The following is a 20568-nucleotide window of genomic DNA, read 5'->3' as shown; positions in this document are numbered from 1 at the left end:
CAACAAACAACTGTATATTATCTATGGTCATTTGAAAGTGACGAGATCCTGAGGCCCCGTTGTGGTGCCATTCATCCGCCGCCATCACCTCATGTCTCAGCATGATAACGCACCGCCCCATGTCACAAGGATCTGTACACAATTCCTGGAAGCTGAAAATGTCCCAGTTCTTCCATGGCCTGCATACCCACCAGACATGTCACCCATTGAGCATGTTTGGGATGCTCTGGATGTTCCAGTTCCTGCCAATATCCAGCAACTTCACACAGCCATTGAAGAGGAGTGGGGACAACATTCCACAGGCCACAATCAACAGTCTGATCAACTCTATGTGAAGGAGACGTGTCACGCTGCATGAGGTAAATGGTGGTCACACCAGATACTGACTGGTTTTCTGATCCACACCCCCTCCCTCATTTGAAGGGACCAGTTCCTCCATGGCTCTGCATACTCACCAGACATGTCACCCAACATTCCCCACAATCAACAGTCTGATCAACTCTATGTGAAGGAGATGTGTCACGCTGCATGAGGTAAATGGTGGTCACACCAGATACTGACTGGTTTTCTGATCCACACCCCCTCCCTCATTTGAAGGGACCAGTTCCTCCATGGCTCTGCATACTCACCAGACATGTCACCCAACATTCCCCACAATCAACAGTCTGATCAACTCTATGTGAAGGAGATGTGTCACGCTGCATGAGGTAAATGATGGTCACACCAGATACTGACTGGTTTTCTGATCCACACCCCCTCCCTCATTTGAAGGGATCTGTGACCAACAGATGCATATCTCTATTCCCAGTCATGTTAAACCCATAGATTAGGGACTCATTAATTTATTTCAATTGACTCATTTCTTTCTTTGAAATTGTTGCATTTATATTTTTGTTCGGTTTTAAATATGTTGATTTTAGTTGTCAGGCGTCTTTACTTCAATATTATTTTGTTTTAATGTATTTCTAAAAATATCTTAGAAGACTTTTATGTTGACCCCTTTCCCATCTTTTACATTTTTTAGGATGGAAAATGGTTGAATGTATATATGCCTTAATTCATAAAAATATATATATAGACTCCTAGCTTTCATTTGACAATCAATTTAACATGTTCCTATGAGCTTCACATGTTGGTTCTCATGGGTCCTTTTACATGGAAATGCCCAGTAGTATTCATCAACCCATTCACATTCACTCAGAGGGAACAGAGGTCTGGCTTTCTCCTTTTACATGGAAATGCCCAGTGGTATTCATCAACCCATTCACATTCACTCAGAGGGAACAGAGGTCTGGCTTTCTCCTTTTACATGGAAATGCCCAGTAGTATTCATCAACCCATTCACATTCACTCAGAGGGAACAGAGGTCTGGCTTTCTCCTTTTACATGGAAATGCCCAGTAGTATTCATCAACCCATTCACATTCACTCAGAGGGAACAGAGGTCTGGCTTTCTCCTTTTACATGGAATTGCCCAGTAGTATTCATCAACCCATTCACATTCACTCAGAGGGAACAGAGGTCTGGCTTTCTTGTAGCAGGAAGGGCAAACATAACAAAGGCCACAAGCAGGCTGGCACACTAGGGAGTGTCCTACTTGGCAAACATGACCTGGCAGGTCCGTTCTGGTCAGGGTGCTCCTTACAATAGACTGCCCAGTTGGAAGACGTTCCACTACTAAAGAGAAACATTTGTATCCAACAACACACAGATATCTACTATAATCTCCTAATCCACGGACTGTGAATTACTGTATGTCCAGGTGTTGTACAGGAGGAGGCCATCTGATACTTGTAACCTGCATAATGAGGTCAATATTTCAGCAACAGATTACATGTAACAGCAGATAACGATCATGTTTTTGTTATCGACTCAGACTCTGCAGTTGTTTCAAAAACTCACAAGAAGTTCCACCTTCATTCCTGACTATTCTGTCCCCAACATTCTACCCCAGAGCGTTCTAACTCTGTCCCTAACATTCTACCCCAGAGCGTTCTAACTCTGTCCCTAACATTCTACCCCAGAGTGTTCTAACTCTGTCCCTAACATTCTACCCCAGAGCGTTCTAACTCTGTCCCTAACATTCTACCCCAGAGCGTTCTAACTCTGTCCCCAACATTCTACCCCAGAGCGTTCTAATTCTGTCCCCAACATTCTACCCCAGAGCGTTCTAACTCTGTCCCTAACATTCTACCCCAGAGTGTTCTAACATTCTACCCCAGAGTGTTCTAACTCTGTCCCTAACATTCTACCCCAGAGCGTTCTAACTCTGTCCCTAACATTCCACCCCAGAGCGTTCTCACTCTGTCCCCAACATTCCACCCCAGAGCGTTCTCACTCTGTCCCTAACATTCTACCCCAGAGCGTTCTAACTCTGTCCCCAACATTCTACCCCAGAGCGTTCTCACTCTGTCCCTAACATTCTACCCCAGAGCGTTCTAACTCTGTCCCTAACATTCCACCCCAGAGCGTTCTAACTCTGTCCCCAACATTCCACCCCAGAGCGTTCTAACTCTGTCCCTAACATTCTACCCCAGAGTGTTCTAACTCTGTCCCTAACATTCTACCCCAGAGTGTTCTAACTCTGCTCCTAACATTCTACCCCAGAGCGTTCTAACTCTGTCCCTAACATTCTACCCCAGAGTGTTCTAACTCTGGCCCTAACATTCTACCCCAGAGCGTTCTAACTCTGTCCCTAACATTCTACCCCAGAGTGTTCTAACTCTGTCCCTAACATTCTACCCCAGAGTGTTCTAACTGTCCCTAACATTCTACCCCAGAGTGTTCTAACTGTCCCTAACATTCTACCCCAGAGTGTTCTAACATTCTACCCCAGAGTGTTCTAACATTCTACCCCAGAGTGTTCTAACATTCTACCCCAGAGTGTTCTAACATTCTACCCCAGAGTGTTCTAACATTCTACCCCAGAGTGTTCTAACATTCTACCCCAGAGTGTTCTAACATTCTACCCCAGAGTGTTCTAACTCTGTCCCTAACATTCTACCCCAGAGCGTTCTAACTCTGTCCCTAACATTCTACCCCAGAGCGTTCTAACTCTGTCCCTAACATTCTACCCCAGAGCGTTCTAACTCTGTCCCTAACATTCTACCCCAGAGCGTTCTAACTCTGTCCCTAACATTGTACCCCATAGTGTTCTAACTCTGTCCCTAACATTCTACCCCAGAGCGTTCTAACTCTGTCCCTAACATTCTACCCCAGAGCGTTCTAACATTCTACCCCAGAGTGTTCTAACTCTGTCCCTAACATTCTACCCCAGAGCGTTCTAACTCTGTCCCTAACATTCTACCCCAGAGCGTTCTAACTCTGTCCCTAACATTCTACCCCAGAGCGTTCTAACTCTGTCCCTAACATTCTACCCCAGAGCGTTCTAACTCTGTCCCTAACATTCTACCCCAGAGCGTTCTAACTCTGTCCCTAACATTCTACCCCAGAGCGTTCTAACTCTGTCCCTAACATTCTACCCCAGAGCGTTCTAACTCTGTCCCTAACATTCTACCCCAGAGCGTTCTAACTCTGTCCCTAACATTCTACCCCAGAGCGTTCTAACTCTGTCCCTAACATTCTAACCCATGAGCGTTCTAACTCTGACCCTAACATTCTACCCCAGAGCGTTCTAACTCTGTCCCTAACATTCTACCCCAGAGCGTTCTAACTCTGTCCCTAACATTCTACCCCAGAGCGTTCTAACTCTGTCCCTAACATTCTACCCCAGAGCGTTCTAACTCTGTCCCTAACATTCTACCCCAGAGCGTTCTAACTCTGTCCCTAACATTCTACCCCAGAGCGTTCTAACTCTGTCCCTAACCATTCTACCCCAGAGCGTTCTAACTCTGTCCCTAACATTCTACCCCAGAGCGTTCTAACTCTGTCCCTAACATTCTACCCCAGAGTGTTCTAACTCTGTCCCTAACATTCTACCCCAGAGTGTTCTAACTGTCCCTAACATTCTACCCCAGAGTGTTCTAACTGTCCCTAACATTCTACCCCAGAGTGTTCTAACATTCTACCCCAGAGTGTTCTAACATTCTACCCCAGAGTGTTCTAACATTCTACCCCAGAGTGTTCTAACATTCTACCCCAGAGTGTTCTAACATTCTACCCCAGAGTGTTCTAACATTCTACCCCAGAGTGTTCTAACATTCTACCCCAGAGTGTTCTAACTCTGTCCCTAACATTCTACCCCAGAGCGTTCTAACTCTGTCCCTAACATTCTACCCCAGAGCGTTCTAACTCTGTCCCTAACATTCTACCCCAGAGCGTTCTAACTCTGTCCCTAACATTCTACCCCAGAGCGTTCTAACTCTGTCCCTAACATTGTACCCCATAGTGTTCTAACTCTGTCCCTAACATTCTACCCCAGAGCGTTCTAACTCTGTCCCTAACATTCTACCCCAGAGCGTTCTAACATTCTACCCCAGAGTGTTCTAACTCTGTCCCTAACATTCTACCCCAGAGCGTTCTAACTCTGTCCCTAACATTCTACCCCAGAGCGTTCTAACTCTGTCCCTAACATTCTACCCCAGAGCGTTCTAACTCTGTCCCTAACATTCTACCCCAGAGCGTTCTAACTCTGTCCCTAACATTCTACCCCAGAGCGTTCTAACTCTGTCCCTAACATTCTACCCCAGAGCGTTCTAACTCTGTCCCTAACATTCTACCCCAGAGCGTTCTAACTCTGTCCCTAACATTCTACCCCAGAGCGTTCTAACTCTGTCCCTAACATTCTACCCCAGAGCGTTCTAACTCTGTCCCTAACATTCTACCCCAGAGCGTTCTAACTCTGACCCTAACATTCTACCCCAGAGCGTTCTAACTCTGTCCCTAACATTCTACCCCAGAGCGTTCTAACTCTGTCCCTAACATTCTACCCCAGAGCGTTCTAACTCTGTCCCTAACATTCTACCCCAGAGCGTTCTAACTCTGTCCCTAACATTCTACCCCAGAGCGTTCTAACTCTGTCCCTAACATTCTACCCCAGAGCGTTCTAACTCTGTCCCTAACCATTCTACCCCAGAGCGTTCTAACTCTGTCCCTAACATTCTACCCCAGAGCGTTCTAACTCTGTCCCTAACATTCTACCCCAGAGCGTTCTAACTCTGTCCCTAACATTCTACCCCAGAGCGTTCTAACTCTGTCCCTAACATTCTACCCCAGAGTGTTCTAACTCTGGCCCTAACATTCTACCCCAGAGCGTTCTAACTCTGTCCCTAACATTCTACCCCAGAGTGTTCTAACTCTGTCCCTAACATTCTACCCCAGAGTGTTCTAACTGTCCCTAACATTCTACCCCAGAGTGTTCTAACTGTCCCTAACATTCTACCCCAGAGTGTTCTAACATTCTACCCCAGAGTGTTCTAACATTCTACCCCAGAGTGTTCTAACATTCTACCCCAGAGTGTTCTAACATTCTACCCCAGAGTGTTCTAACATTCTACCCCAGAGTGTTCTAACATTCTACCCCAGAGTGTTCTAACATTCTACCCCAGAGTGTTCTAACTCTGTCCCTAACATTCTACCCCAGAGCGTTCTAACTCTGTCCCTAACATTCTACCCCAGAGCGTTCTAACTCTGTCCCTAACATTCTACCCCAGAGCGTTCTAACTCTGTCCCTAACATTCTACCCCAGAGCGTTCTAACTCTGTCCCTAACATTGTACCCCATAGTGTTCTAACTCTGTCCCTAACATTCTACCCCAGAGCGTTCTAACTCTGTCCCTAACATTCTACCCCAGAGCGTTCTAACATTCTACCCCAGAGTGTTCTAACTCTGTCCCTAACATTCTACCCCAGAGCGTTCTAACTCTGTCCCTAACATTCTACCCCAGAGCGTTCTAACTCTGTCCCTAACATTCTACCCCAGAGCGTTCTAACTCTGTCCCTAACATTCTACCCCAGAGCGTTCTAACTCTGTCCCTAACATTCTACCCCAGAGCGTTCTAACTCTGTCCCTAACATTCTACCCCAGAGCGTTCTAACTCTGTCCCTAACATTCTACCCCAGAGCGTTCTAACTCTGTCCCTAACATTCTACCCCAGAGCGTTCTAACTCTGTCCCTAACATTCTACCCCAGAGCGTTCTAACTCTGTCCCTAACATTCTAACCCATGAGCGTTCTAACTCTGACCCTAACATTCTACCCCAGAGCGTTCTAACTCTGTCCCTAACATTCTACCCCAGAGCGTTCTAACTCTGTCCCTAACATTCTACCCCAGAGCGTTCTAACTCTGTCCCTAACATTCTACCCCAGAGCGTTCTAACTCTGTCCCTAACATTCTACCCCAGAGCGTTCTAACTCTGTCCCTAACATTCTACCCCAGAGCGTTCTAACTCTGTCCCTAACCATTCTACCCCAGAGCGTTCTAACTCTGTCCCTAACATTCTACCCCAGAGCGTTCTAACTCTGTCCCTAACATTCTACCCCAGAGTGTTCTAACTCTGTCCCTAACATTCTACCCCAGAGTGTTCTAACTGTCCCTAACATTCTACCCCAGAGTGTTCTAACTGTCCCTAACATTCTACCCCAGAGTGTTCTAACATTCTACCCCAGAGTGTTCTAACATTCTACCCCAGAGTGTTCTAACATTCTACCCCAGAGTGTTCTAACATTCTACCCCAGAGTGTTCTAACATTCTACCCCAGAGTGTTCTAACATTCTACCCCAGAGTGTTCTAACATTCTACCCCAGAGTGTTCTAACTCTGTCCCTAACATTCTACCCCAGAGCGTTCTAACTCTGTCCCTAACATTCTACCCCAGAGCGTTCTAACTCTGTCCCTAACATTCTACCCCAGAGCGTTCTAACTCTGTCCCTAACATTCTACCCCAGAGCGTTCTAACTCTGTCCCTAACATTGTACCCCATAGTGTTCTAACTCTGTCCCTAACATTCTACCCCAGAGCGTTCTAACTCTGTCCCTAACATTCTACCCCAGAGCGTTCTAACATTCTACCCCAGAGTGTTCTAACTCTGTCCCTAACATTCTACCCCAGAGCGTTCTAACTCTGTCCCTAACATTCTACCCCAGAGCGTTCTAACTCTGTCCCTAACATTCTACCCCAGAGCGTTCTAACTCTGTCCCTAACATTCTACCCCAGAGCGTTCTAACTCTGTCCCTAACATTCTACCCCAGAGCGTTCTAACTCTGTCCCTAACATTCTACCCCAGAGCGTTCTAACTCTGTCCCTAACATTCTACCCCAGAGCGTTCTAACTCTGTCCCTAACATTCTACCCCAGAGCGTTCTAACTCTGTCCCTAACATTCTACCCCAGAGCGTTCTAACTCTGTCCCTAACATTCTACCCCAGAGCGTTCTAACTCTGACCCTAACATTCTACCCCAGAGCGTTCTAACTCTGTCCCTAACATTCTACCCCAGAGCGTTCTAACTCTGTCCCTAACATTCTACCCCAGAGCGTTCTAACTCTGTCCCTAACATTCTACCCCAGAGCGTTCTAACTCTGTCCCTAACATTCTACCCCAGAGCGTTCTAACTCTGTCCCTAACATTCTACCCCAGAGCGTTCTAACTCTGTCCCTAACCATTCTACCCCAGAGCGTTCTAACTCTGTCCCTAACATTCTACCCCAGAGCGTTCTAACTCTGTCCCTAACATTCTACCCCAGAGCGTTCTAACTCTGTCCCTAACATTCTACCCCAGAGCGTTCTAACTCTGTCCCTAACATTCTACCCCAGAGCGTTCTAACTCTGTCCCTAACATTCTACCCCAGAGCGTTCTAACTCTGTCCCTAACATTCTACCCCAGAGCGTTCTAACTCTGTCCCTAACATTCTACCCCAGAGCGTTCTAACTCTGTCCCTAACATTCTACCCCAGAGCGTTCTAACTATGTCCCTAACATTCTACCCCAGAGCGTTCTAACTCTGTCCCTAACATTCTACCCAAGAGCGTTCTAACTCTGTCCCTAACATTCTACTCCAGAGCGTTCTAACTCTGTCCCTAACATTCTACCCCAGAGTGTTCTAACTCTGTCCCTAACATTCTACCCCAGAGTGTTCTAACTCTGTCCCTAACATTCTACCCCGAGTGTTCTAACTCTGTCCCTAACATTCTACCCCAGAGTGTTCTAACTCTGTCCCTAACATTCTACCCCGAGTGTTCTAACTCTGTCCCTAACATTCTACCCCAGAGTGTTCTAACTCTGTCCCTAACATTCTACCCCAGAGTGTTCTAACTCTGTCCCTAACAGTCTACCCCAGAGTGTTCTAACTCTGTCCCTAACATTCTACCCCAGAGTGTTCTAACATTCTACCCCAGAGTGTTCTAACATTCTACCCAGAGTGTTCTAACATTCTACCCAGAGTGTTCTAACATTCTACCCAGAGTGTTCTAACATTCTACCCAGAGTGTTCTAACTCTGTCCCTAACATTCTACCCCAGAGTGTTCTAACTCTGTCCCTAACATTCTACCCCAGAGTGTTCTAACATTCTACCCCAGAGTGTTCTAACATTCTACCCAGAGTGTTCTAACATTCTACCCAGAGTGTTCTAACATTCTACCCAGAGTGTTCTAACATTCTACCCAGAGTGTTCTAACATTCTACCCAGAGTGTTCTAACTCTGTCCCTAACATTCTACCCCAGAGTGTTCTAACTCTGTCCCTAACATTCTACCCCAGAGTGTTCTATCATTCTACCCCAGAGTGTTCTATCATTCTACCCCCGAGTGTTCTATCATTCTACCCCCGAGTGTTCTATCATTCTACCCCAGAGTGTTCTATCATTCTACCCCAGAGTGTTCTAACATTCTACCCCAGAGTGTTCTAACATTCTACCCCAGAGTGTTCTAACATTCTACCCCAGAGTGTTCTAACATTCTACCCCAGAGTGTTCTAACATTCTACCCCAGAGTGTTCTAACATTCTACCCCAGAGTGTTCTAACATTCTACCCCAGAGTGTTCTAACATTCTACCCCAGAGTGTTCTAACATTCTACCCCAGAGTGTTCTAACATTCTACCCCAGAGTGTTCTAACATTCTACCCCAGAGTGTTCTAACATTCTACCCCAGAGTGTTCTAACATTCTACCCCAGAGTGTTCTAACATTCTACCCCAGAGTGTTCTAACATTCTACCCCAGAGTGTTCTAACATTCTACCCCAGAGTGTTCTAACATTCTACCCCAGAGTGTTCTAACATTCTACCCCAGAGTGTTCTAACATTCTACCCCAGAGTGTTCTAACATTCTACCCCAGAGTGTTCTAACATTCTACCCCAGAGTGTTCTAACATTCTACCCCAGAGTGTTCTAACATTCTACCCCAGAGTGTTCTAACATTCTACCCCAGAGTGTTCTAACATTCTACCCCAGAGTGTTCTAACATTCTACCCCAGAGTGTTCTAACATTCTACCCCAGAGTGTTCTAACATTCTACCCCAGAGTGTTCTAACATTCTACCCCAGAGTGTTCTAACATTCTACCCCAGAGTGTTCTAACATTCTACCCCAGAGTGTTCTAACATTCTACCCCAGAGTGTTCTAACATTCTACCCCAGAGTGTTCTAACTTTCTACCCCAGAGTGTTCTAACATTCTACCCCAGAGTGTTCTAACATTCTACCCAGAGTGTTCTAACATTCTACCCCAGAGTGCTCTAACATTCTACCCCAGAGTGTTCTAACATTCTACCCCAGAGTGTTCTAACATTCTACCCCAGAGTGTTCTAACTTTCTACCCCAGAGTGTTCTAACTTTCTACCCCAGAGTGTTCTAACATTCTACCCCAGAGTGTTCTAACATTCTACCCCAGAGTGTTCTAACATTCTACCCCAGAGTGTTCTAACATTCTACCCCAGAGTGTTCTAACATTCTACCCCAGAGTGTTCTAACATTCTACCCCAGAGTGTTCTAACATTCTACCCCAGAGTGTTCTAACATTCTACCCCAGAGTGTTCTAACATTCTACCCCAGAGTGTTCTAACATTCTACCCCAGAGTGTTCTAACATTCTACCCCAGAGTGTTCTAACATTCTACCCCAGAGTGTTCTAACATTCTACCCCAGAGTGTTCTAACATTCTACCCCAGAGTGTTCTAACATTCTACCCCAGAGTGTTCTAACATTCTACCCCAGAGTGTTCTAACATTCTACCCCAGAGTGTTCTAACATTCTACCCCAGAGTGTTCTAACATTCTACCCCAGAGTGTTCTAACATTCTACCCCAGAGTGTTCTAACATTCTACCCCAGAGTGTTCTAACATTCTACCCCAGAGTGTTCTAACATTCTACCCCAGAGTGTTCTAACATTCTACCCCAGAGTGTTCTAACATTCTACCCCAGAGTGTTCTAACATTCTACCCCAGAGTGTTCTAACATTCTACCTCAGAGTGTTCTAACATTCTACCCCAGAGTGTTCTACCGCAGAGTGTTTTCTTTAGGGCCTAACACAAGCCGCTTAAAGTAATGTGAGTGAGAGGATGCAGGAAGCAGCACTCTCTCTCTCTCTCTCTGGGTCTGACTGGGTCTGAAGAGGTGACAGAACAGAATGAGACTGATGTTCTCCTCCCCCACTCTCTCTCACTCTCTGGGTCTGACCGGGTCTGAAGAGGTGACAGAACAGAATGAGACTGATGTTCTCCTCCCCCACTCTCTCTCTCTCTGTCTGGGTCTAACCGGGTCTGAGGAGGTGACAGAACAGAATGAGACTGATGTTCTCCTCCCCCACTCGCTCTCACTCTCTGGGTCTAACCGGGTCTGAAGAGGTGACAGAACAGAATGAGACTGATGTTCTCCTCCCCCTCTCTCTCACTCTGTCTCAGTGTCCAGGGGGGCGGACAGCGTGTTTCTTTGTGCTACGTGACAATGGAGAACTGTGACGGGATGGAGGAAGGGATAGAGAGATGGGCTGATCCGTGACCTCTGACCTGGGAGGGAACGAGGGAAGGGAGAGCAGGGAGGAGGCTGGGGTGTTGAGTTATCTCAGAGCTGCCAGCTGTTCAATCCTTACAGCACACACATTCTCCTGCAGAACAGTCTCTTCTCCTATCTCTACAGAATTCACCTCAGTCCTCATCTCTGCCCAGGCCCTGACAACATGGCTGACAGAATTCACCTCAGTCCTCATCTCTGCCCAGGTCCTGACAACATGGCTGACAGAATTCACCTCACTCCTCATCTCTGCCCAGGCCCTGACAACATGGCTGACAGAATTCACCTCAGTCCTCATCTCTGCCCAGGTCCTGACAACATGGCTGACAGAATTCACCTCAGTCCTCATCTCTGCCCAGGCCCTGACAACGTGGCTGACAGAATTCACCTCAGTCCTCATCTCTGCCCAGGCCCTGACAACATGGCTGACAGAATTCACCTCAGTCCTCATCTCTGCCCAGGCCCTGACAACATGGCTGACAGAATTCACCTCAGTCCTCATCTCTGCCCAGGCCCTGACAACATGGCTGACAGAATTCACCTCAGTCCTCATCTCTGCCCAGGTCCCCCTGTCAACGTGGCTGACAGAATTCACCTCAGTCCTCATCTCTGCCCAGGCCCTGACAACATGGCTGACAGAATTCACCTCAGTCCTCATCTCTGCCCAGGTCCCCCTGACAACATGGCTGACAGAATTCACCTCAGTCCTCATCTCTGCCCAGGTCCCCCTGTCAACGTGGCTGACAGAATTCACCTCAGTCCTCATCTCTGCCCAGGTCCTGACAACATGGCTGACAGAATTCACCTCAGTCCTCATCTCTGCCCAGGCCCCCCTGACAACATGGCTGACAGAATTCCCTGCCTGGGATGGATGGTAAGATGAGTATGAGGGTGTGGTGTATCTGTGTGCAGAGGAGGGTGTGGTGTATCTGTGTGCAGAGGAGGGTGTGGTGTATCTGTGTGCAGAGGAGGGTGTGGTGTATCTGTGTGCAGAGGAGGGTGTGGTGTATCTGTGTGCAGAGGAGGGTGTGTATCTGTGTGCAGAGGGTGTGGTGTATGTGTGTGCAGAGGGTGTGGTGTATGTGTGTGCAGAGGGTGTGGTGTATCTGTGTGCAGAGGGTGTGGTGTATCTGTGTGTAGAGGAGGGTGTGGTGTATCTGTGTGTAGAGGAGGGTGTGGTGTATCTGTGTGTAGAGGAGGGTGTGGTGTATCTGTGTGCAGAGGAGGGTGTGGTGTATCTGTGTGCAGAGGGTGTGGTGTATCTGTGTGCAGAGAGTGTTGTGTATCTGTGTGCAGAGAGTGTTGTGTATCTGTGTGCAGAGAGTGTTGTGTATCTGTGCAGAGAGTGTGGTGCATCTGTGTGCAGAGAGTGTGGTGCATCTTGTAACGGTTTTGACTTGAGGTTATTTCTAGGGGTGCCAGGTAGGTTGAGCCTACCAGAGAAAACATTGGTTTCTCCTTTTAGTTTGGGAGGGAATGAGTCCCATCTGGTCCGTCAAGTCACACCAATACAAAGGACTTATTAAAAGTAAGGATGGAAATATACTTTTCATAAACCCCTTAAAACATTGGAAAGAACTTCAAACAAGTGTATTATTTTGCGTGGTTGTATTAACAACATAAATGATCACACACACCCACACTCAACAATATAACAAATCAATGCACTTATGATCATTTAGAAATGTCCTGTACCTCGGGCATAAAAAGAGTCCAGCCCGGTAAATGAGTTCAGTGACTCAAGTGACCTTAGTCACGCAACGTTTGTCTGTAGTGTAGAACCAGTATATTCATACACTCAAAATCACACTTATTTTGCAACACAAATATAAAGCGTATCAAAGATGAACCAAAGAATAATACGTCCTCACAACTACATAAATCACAGTATACATCACCCAAACAAATGAAATACCGTGTACAAAAAGTTGTAGTCAGTTGGTCAGTCAGACAATCCGCCAACAGATCTCCAGCGGAGAAAAGGCCACGAAAACCAACGGAGAGTTGTAGTCCACAGACGCACAGAGTGGATCCAATCCTGGGTAAACTCGTTTTAAGGCTACAAAACCCACTGTAAGGCAACAAACAAACGTAATAGCGAAGCTTCATGAACTGAAGGTAGTACACATCCTCATTCATGTCTCAATCACAACTTCACCTTTGCGCAGCTGATGCTGGCTATTTAATGGGGAATTAAAGGGGAAGCGCCCTATTAGAAGGAGAAGCACTGAGACGGTTCAGAAATATTCAGGGCCGTCACAATCTGTGTGCAGAGGAGGATGTGGTGTATCTGTGTGCAGAGGAGGGTGTGGTGTATCTGTGTGCAGAGGAGGGTGTGGTGTATCTGTGTGCAGAGGAGGGTGTGGTGTATCTGTGTGCAGAGGAGGGTGTGGTGTATCTGTGTGCAGAGGAGGGTGTGGTGTATCTGTGTGCAGAGGAGGGTGTGGTGTATCTGTGTGCAGAGGAGGGTGTGGTGTATCTGTGTGCAGAGGGTGTTGTGTATCTGTGTGCAGAGAGTGTGGTGTATCTGTGTGCAGAGGAGGATGTGGTGTATCTGTGTGCAGAGAGTGTTGTGTATCTGTGTGCAGAGGGTGTGGTGCATCTGTGTGCAGAGAGTGTGGTGCATCTGTGTGCAGCGGGTGTGGTGTATCTGTGTGCAGAGGGGAATGGAGGACAAGAGGCCATCATGTACTCTGTAGGCTTTACATGACCCCAGAGGTTACAGAGATGAGCCACTAGACATGGCATCTCTCGTGGACAGAGGCATGTAACAGAAAGTCAGGGTTTCCAAGATGACTAGAAATAAACCATGTCAATATAGTGTTTCATTTATTCCAATCTCAGCCTTGAAAAACAGGTACCGCTGGGGTTTAGAGAACTCCTCACGGTCCAACAGAGAAAACCACACAAATTACTCAAAACAAACTGTGTGTTGGCTTCCGAGATACTGTAAATGCCCAGGAAGTAGCTGCTAGCTACTGACATTATCTCACTGGCCATGAACTTCCTGCACTAGACACAAAACACTTGGGAGGAATGTGGCTGAGGGGTCAAGACCCTTTCCCTGACGCTGTGAATGACCATAACACTACTATAGTAACGAGGGACTAACATTACCATAGTGACGCGGGACTAACATTACCTTAGTGACGCGGGACTAACATTACCTTAGTGACGCGGGACTAACATTACCTTAGTGACGCGGGACTAACATTACTATAGTAACGCGGGACTAACATTACTATAGTAACGCGGGACTAACATTACCTTAGTAACGCGGGACTAACATTACCTTAGTAACGCGGGACTAACATTACCTTAGTAACGCGGGACTAACATTACCTTAGTAACGCGGGACTAACATTACCTTAGTAACGCGGGACTAACATTACCTTAGTAACGCGGGACTAACATTACCTTAGTAACGCGGGACTAACATTACCTTAGTAACGCGGGACTAACATTACCTTAGTAACGCGGGACTAACATTACCTTAGTAACGCGGGACTAACATTACCTTAGTAACGAGGGTCAGGCAAACAATATAAACCTCCATCTGTGAACAATAATATGTAATCACTCGGCACTTTGATGAAATGTAATGTTTGTTTTTTACATCCAGGCTGAGAATTCAACCACAGCTTTGAGGAAACATGAAAAATAAATGCAGTCTTATTATTGCAGATCAGGGATTATTGAAAAATTGGAAAATATATATTTTTTCCCTCACAAATATTTTTCTTAATATTAACAACATTTGAAATATATATTCAGATCAATGTATCAGCTCTCTCAACGTGTCAAAGAAACAACATAATTCTTACGTGTTTTCATCAAAACGCAACTAAATGGATTTATGTCAACTCTGTCACACGCCATAAAAGGCTTTTCATTCATGTGTTTGTCCATCAAGTGTTTAACGACCTTGATTGTTTAATTAAAAACATTTGATTATTCAAATATGTAATTCCACGGTAACGGAATTGCGCGGACACTGATTTTTTGCCAAACAAAAACCACCGATTTAAAAAGTTGAAAAAAACATACATTTAACAATTTATATTGATCATTTTACAAAAGCACTTTACTGGAAGAAGTTTGGTAACAGAATTTTGGTAAAATCTCCCTCAGTATCCTAATTCTCCAATAAATAATTGATAGGTCTACTTTTACTTGTTACTTCTGTGAACTTTCATGATCCTCCCTCCTCACGAGGGGAAGAAATTAGAAAATATCTTAAAGATGTGGAGGTTTGGTAACGGAATTTCAAGCCGCAAGGCAATGTTTCTTAAACTTACAGAAGGCACAATTTTCTAAGTATTGATTTTAGTTGTCAGGAGTCTTCATCATGACTGTGTTGATGTACCCTGTATGGTAGATGTCTCCTAAGACAGGAGTCTTCATCATGTTGATGTACCCTGGATGGTAGATGTCTCCTAAGGCAGGAGTCTTCATCATGTTGATGTACCTGTATGGTAGATGTCTCCTAATGCAGGAGTCTTCATCATGACTGTGTTGATGTACCCTGGATGGTAGATGTCTCCTAAGACAGGAGTCTTCATCATGACTGTGTTGATGTACCCTGTATGGTAGATGTCTCCTAAGACAGGAGTCTTCATCATGGCTGTGTGTTGATGTACCCTGTATGGTAGATGTCTCCTAAGACAGGAGTCTTCATCATGTTGATGTACCCTGTATGGTAGATGTCTCCTAATGCAGGAGTCTTCATCATGACTGTGTTGATGTACCCTGGATGGTAGATGTCTCCTAAGACAGGAGTCTTCATCATGACTGTGTTGATGTACCCTGTATGGTAGATGTCTCCTAATGCAGGAGTCTTCATCATGACTGTGTTGATGTACCCTGGATGGTAGATGTCTCCTAAGACAGGAGTCTTCATCATGACTGTGTTTATGTACCCTGGATGGTAGATGTCTCCTAAGACAGGAGTCTTCATCATGACTGTGTTGATGTACCCTGTATGGTAGATGTCTCCTAAGACAGGAGTCTTCATCATGACTGTGCTTATGTACCCTGTATGGTAGATGTTTCCTAAGACAGGAGTCTTCATCATGACTGTGTGTTGATGTACCCTGTATGGTAGATGTCTCCTAAGACAGGAGTCTTCATCATGACTGTGTTTATGTACCCTGTATGGTAGATGTCTCCTAAAACAGGAGTCTTCATCATGTTGATGTACCCTGTATGGTAGATGTCTCCTAAGACAGGAGTCTTCATCGTGACTGTGTTGATGTACCCTGTATGGTAGATGTTTCCTAAGACAGGAGTCTTCATCATGACTGTGTTTTGATGTACCCTGTATGGTAGATGTCTCCTAAGGCAGGAGTCTTCATCATGTTGATGTACCCTGGATGGTAGATGTCTCCTAAGACAGGAGTCTTCATCATGACTGTGTGTTTATGTACCCTGTATGGTAGATGTCTCCTAAGACAGGAGTCTTCATCATGACTGTGTTGATGTACCCTGTATGGTAGATGTTTCCTAAGACAGGAGTCTTCATCATGTTTATGTACCCTGTATGGTAGATGTTTCCTAAGACCCCTTTCCATCAGTTTGTCTAGAAATCAAAGCCTTTGCTTTATTTCTGAATTTTTAGGATGGAAAATGGTTGAAACATTTATTTATGCCTTAATTTCTCTAAAATATAAACTGTTAGCTTTCATTTGATCCTCAATTTCAACATGCTTCTATCAACTTCACGTTGGTGCTCATGGGTAATTTTAAAATGAAAATGACCTAATACAAATCTCTAAACTTCTTTTTGTTTTTGTTTTTGTTTTACTATATAAATGCTCCAGGGCTTATTTCAATTAGCATTTTGGCATGTTTTTCTAGATTTACAACATAAAACAACATTCATAAAGCAAACCGTATCCCTTTAATGTTTGCTGTACTAAACCTAAAATAGTTGAAGCATGTTGCAGAACAGTGAATCTGATATTTTTCCCGAATATAAAAGACAGAAAAATAACGTATCTTAAAAGAGGGTTAGAAATCAGTGACGGAGTTGACAAGCCACTGATGGAGTTAACAGATAGTCTGACGTGTTTTTACCACTAGAAATTAAAAGTTAAACGCAAACATTTGTAAAATATAGAAAATTATTAATTTAAAAAAATCCCCAATAAATAACTTGTTTTTCAATTTAAGTGGTATACAAAGTTGCATTTGAGTTTTTTCTCAGTTGATTTATGACTAAAACCTAATGAAAATAAACATATTTGAACCAAAACTCATGTTATATCTTAATCTATCAGGTAGATGGAGTTGACAGTTTATGGTTGTCACCATGGTGATTTGAATATTGTTTGTTTAAATTGAAGTAGAGAACTTACCAGAACATGACGGTCCTTACGGTATAGCTCACCTGATTCATTTAGGATTCTGACGTTAATCACCAAATCTCCAACATGTTTTGTAGGAAATCACAGTTTGGAGAGAAATATTCTTCAAATTCACAGAGAGCGATTGCAAGAAACTACATAATATCATTTCCTAATAATATCAATCATTATTGACCGTTTTTAGAATTGTACAACTTTTTTTGAGAGTTCGGAATTGGGATCGTTTGTCCCAGAAAAGGGCATATCCGGTCACAGAGCGGACATGGAAACAATAATAATAATAATAATATTGAAAATATTAGGTAAATTACACACCCCAAAAAATATTTCCCCTTATAAATTCGATAAATATAATGTTTCTTGAATAATACTACAAAAATATTTGTTTAAACTAATAAGAAATAAAGTTTCCCTGCCGAACAAGGATGTCCGGACTTTTAAGAGTCAGTGAGTTACTAGTTGCCTACCTTCAGTGGATTCTCCCGGATTTCAGTGAACGGAGATGGTTGAGATGAGTTCTGTCCTGTTCTGTTAGAAAACACGCTGTCTAAAGTTGAGTTGTTCGCCATCTTTTCCTCTATCATAGCCTTTCCTTCCAACCTTTCCTACTTCATCACAACTCAAGATTCCCCCTTTCACATGTTTTCCCGATTCCAGTCTTGATATCCCGAGAGTTTGAGTCTTTCCTGCGCAGTCAACGGGCAGAAGTGTCGGTCTGCTTGTCACGACGTCAACACGACAGAGTTAACGAGGCGGGGATGCAACAGGTGGAGAGCACAGCGTTCCCCGGATGGGACCAGTGGACAGACACTTGTACACAGAATACATTTCATCTAATCTTTTAGAATATAATAATAACATCATATTGTGGCGAACGGGAAACAAACACTGGATTTTAGCGTGAAAGGCAGACATCCTACGCATTACGGTAATAGGGGTTTCCCACTTGGTGGGAATTGTAACGTGGCTCATATAGCGAGGACCGCTACAATATAATAACATGGACATCTAAGGAATGTTTTAGCGAGTTATTCTTCAAGTTTATTTTAATTAATAAATAAACCAAATCAACGTAATCTACCAGTATGCCACTGATTGCTATTGAACGTCATAGCAGTCGCCACCTGGCGGACAATTAGAGAAACGTGAAGAGAATTAGTGACAGAATCTATAGCAGTATAGACCCAGATAATAAGACCTGTCTGTAGCAGTATAGACCCAGATAATAAGACCTGTCTGTAGCAGTATAGACCCAGATAATAAGATCTGTCTGTAGCAGTATAGACCCAGATAATAAGACCTGTCTGTAGCAGTACAGACCCAGATAATAAGACCTGTCTGTAGCAGTACAGACCCAGGTAATAAGATCTGTAGCAGTACAGACCCAAATAATAAGGTCTGTCTGTAGCAGTATAGACCCAGATAATAAGATCTGTCTGTAGCAGTACAGACCTAAATAATAAGACCTGTCTGTAGCAGTACAGACCCAGGTAATAAGATCTGTCTGTAGCAGTATAGACCCAGGTAATAAGATCTGTAGCAGTACAGACCCAGATAATAAGACCTGTCTGTAGCAGTACAGACCCAAATAATAAGACCTGTCTGTAGCAGAACAGACCCAGATAATAAGACCTGTCTGTAGCAGTATAGACCCAGATAATAAGACCTGTCTGTAGCGGTATAGACCCAGATAATAAGACCTGTCTGTAGCAGTACAGACCCAGATAATAAGACCTGTCTGTAGCGGTACAGACCCAGATAATAAGATCTGTAGCAGTACAGACCCAGATAATAAGACCTGTCTGTAGCAGTACAGACCCAGATAAGATCTGTCTGTAGCAGTATAGACCCAGATAATAAGATCTGTAGCAGTACAGACCCAAATAATAAGATCTGTCTGTAGCAGTACAGACCCAGGTAATAAGATCTGTCTGTAGCAGTACAGACCCAGATAATAAGATCTGTCTGTAGCAGTACAGACCCAGATAATAAGACCTGTAGCAGTACAGACCCAAATAATAAGGTCTGTCTGTAGCAGTACAGACCCAGATAATAAGACCTGTCTGAAGCAGTACAGACCCAGATAATAAGACCTGTCTGTAGCAGTATAGACCCAGGTAATAAGATCTGTAGCAGTACAGACCCAGATAATAAGACCTGTCTGTAGCAGTATAGACCCAGATAATAAGATCTGTCTGTAGCAGTATAGACCCAGATAATAAGATCTGTAGCAGTACAGACCCAGATAATAAGACCTGTCTGTAGCAGTACAGACCCAGATAATAAGACCTGTCTGTAGCAGTATAGACCCAGATAATAAGACCTGTCTGTAGCAGTACAGACCCAGGTAATAAGATCTGTCTGTAGCGGTACAGACCCAGATAATAAGACCTGTCTGTAGCAGTATAGACCCAGATAATAAGACCTGTCTGTAGCAGTACAGACCCAGGTAATAAGATCTGTCTGTAGCGGTACAGACCCAGATAATAAGACCTGTCTGTAGCAGTATAGACCCCAAAAAAGACAGGGTAATGTTTTAAATTACTGGAGAGATGGGGTAATGTGTTTTAAATAACTGGAGAGCCGGGGTAATGTTTTAAATAACTGGAGAGCCGGGGTAATGTTTTAAATAACTGGAGAGCCGGGGTAATGTTTTAAATAACTGGTCCAGCCCCCCCACCACTCCCCAGCTCCAGCCCCCCCCACCACTCCCCAGCTCTAGCCCCCACCCCCCACCATTCCCCAGCTCCAGCACCCCCACCACTCCCCAGCTCCAGCCCCCACCCCCCACCACTCCCCAGCTCCAGCACCCCCACCACTCCCCAGCTCCACCCCCCCCCCACCACTCCCCAGCTCCAACCCCCCCCCCACCACTCCCCAGCTCCAACCCCCCCCCACCACTCCCCAGCTCCAGCCCCCCCACCACTCCCCAGCTCCAGCCCCCCCCACCACTCCCCAGCTCCAGCCCCCCCCACCTGTCCCCAGCTCCAGCTCCAGCCCCCCGACCACTCTCCAGCTCCAGCCCCCCCACCACTCCCCAGCTCCAACCCCCCCCCACCACTCCCCAGCTCCAGCCCCCCCACTACTCCCCAGCTCCAGCTCCAGCCCCCCGACCACTCTCCAGCTCCAGCCCCCCCACCACTCCCCAGCTCCAACCCCCCCCCACCACTCCCCAGCTCCAGCCCCCCCACTACTCCTCAGCTCCAGCCCCCCCCACCACTCCCCAGCTCCAGCCCCCCCACCACTCCCCAGCTCCAGCCCCCCCCACCACTCCCCAGCTCCAGCCCCCCCACCACCCCCCAGCTCCAGCC

General features: G+C 45.4%; 2 protein-coding genes across 5 annotated transcripts in view; both read right to left on the bottom strand.

The window, feature by feature from the left end:
* The window catches only part of LOC129837519 (NIPA-like protein 2), a 35222-nt gene extending 17107 nt beyond the window's left edge, over positions 1–18115 (bottom strand). The window contains exon 1 of one of the 4 annotated variants that reach the window (XM_055903755.1): positions 17725–18115. In XM_055903755.1, the coding sequence (XP_055759730.1) occupies positions 17725–17841 (117 nt within the window). In that variant the 5' untranslated portion in view covers positions 17842–18115. Of the gene's footprint in view, positions 1–17248; positions 17506–17724 lie in introns of those variants that run through there. The other 3 variants (XM_055903754.1, XM_055903758.1, XM_055903756.1) reach the window with 3 other exon arrangements.
* LOC129837518 (uncharacterized) lies at positions 10848–12386 on the bottom strand. The gene has a single exon (XM_055903753.1). It carries the CDS (start codon positions 11707–11709, stop codon positions 10939–10941), a length of 771 nt encoding a protein of 256 aa, XP_055759728.1. The 5' UTR covers positions 11710–12386; the 3' UTR covers positions 10848–10938.
* Positions 18116–20568: the final 2453 nt, after the last annotated feature.

This window comes from Salvelinus fontinalis, chromosome 38, assembly GCF_029448725.1.
Source record: "Salvelinus fontinalis isolate EN_2023a chromosome 38, ASM2944872v1, whole genome shotgun sequence".
Lineage (NCBI taxonomy): Eukaryota > Metazoa > Chordata > Actinopteri > Salmoniformes > Salmonidae > Salvelinus > Salvelinus fontinalis.
The sequence above is the reverse complement of the archived record's forward strand: the minus strand, read 5'-3'. Positions and strand labels throughout refer to the sequence as shown.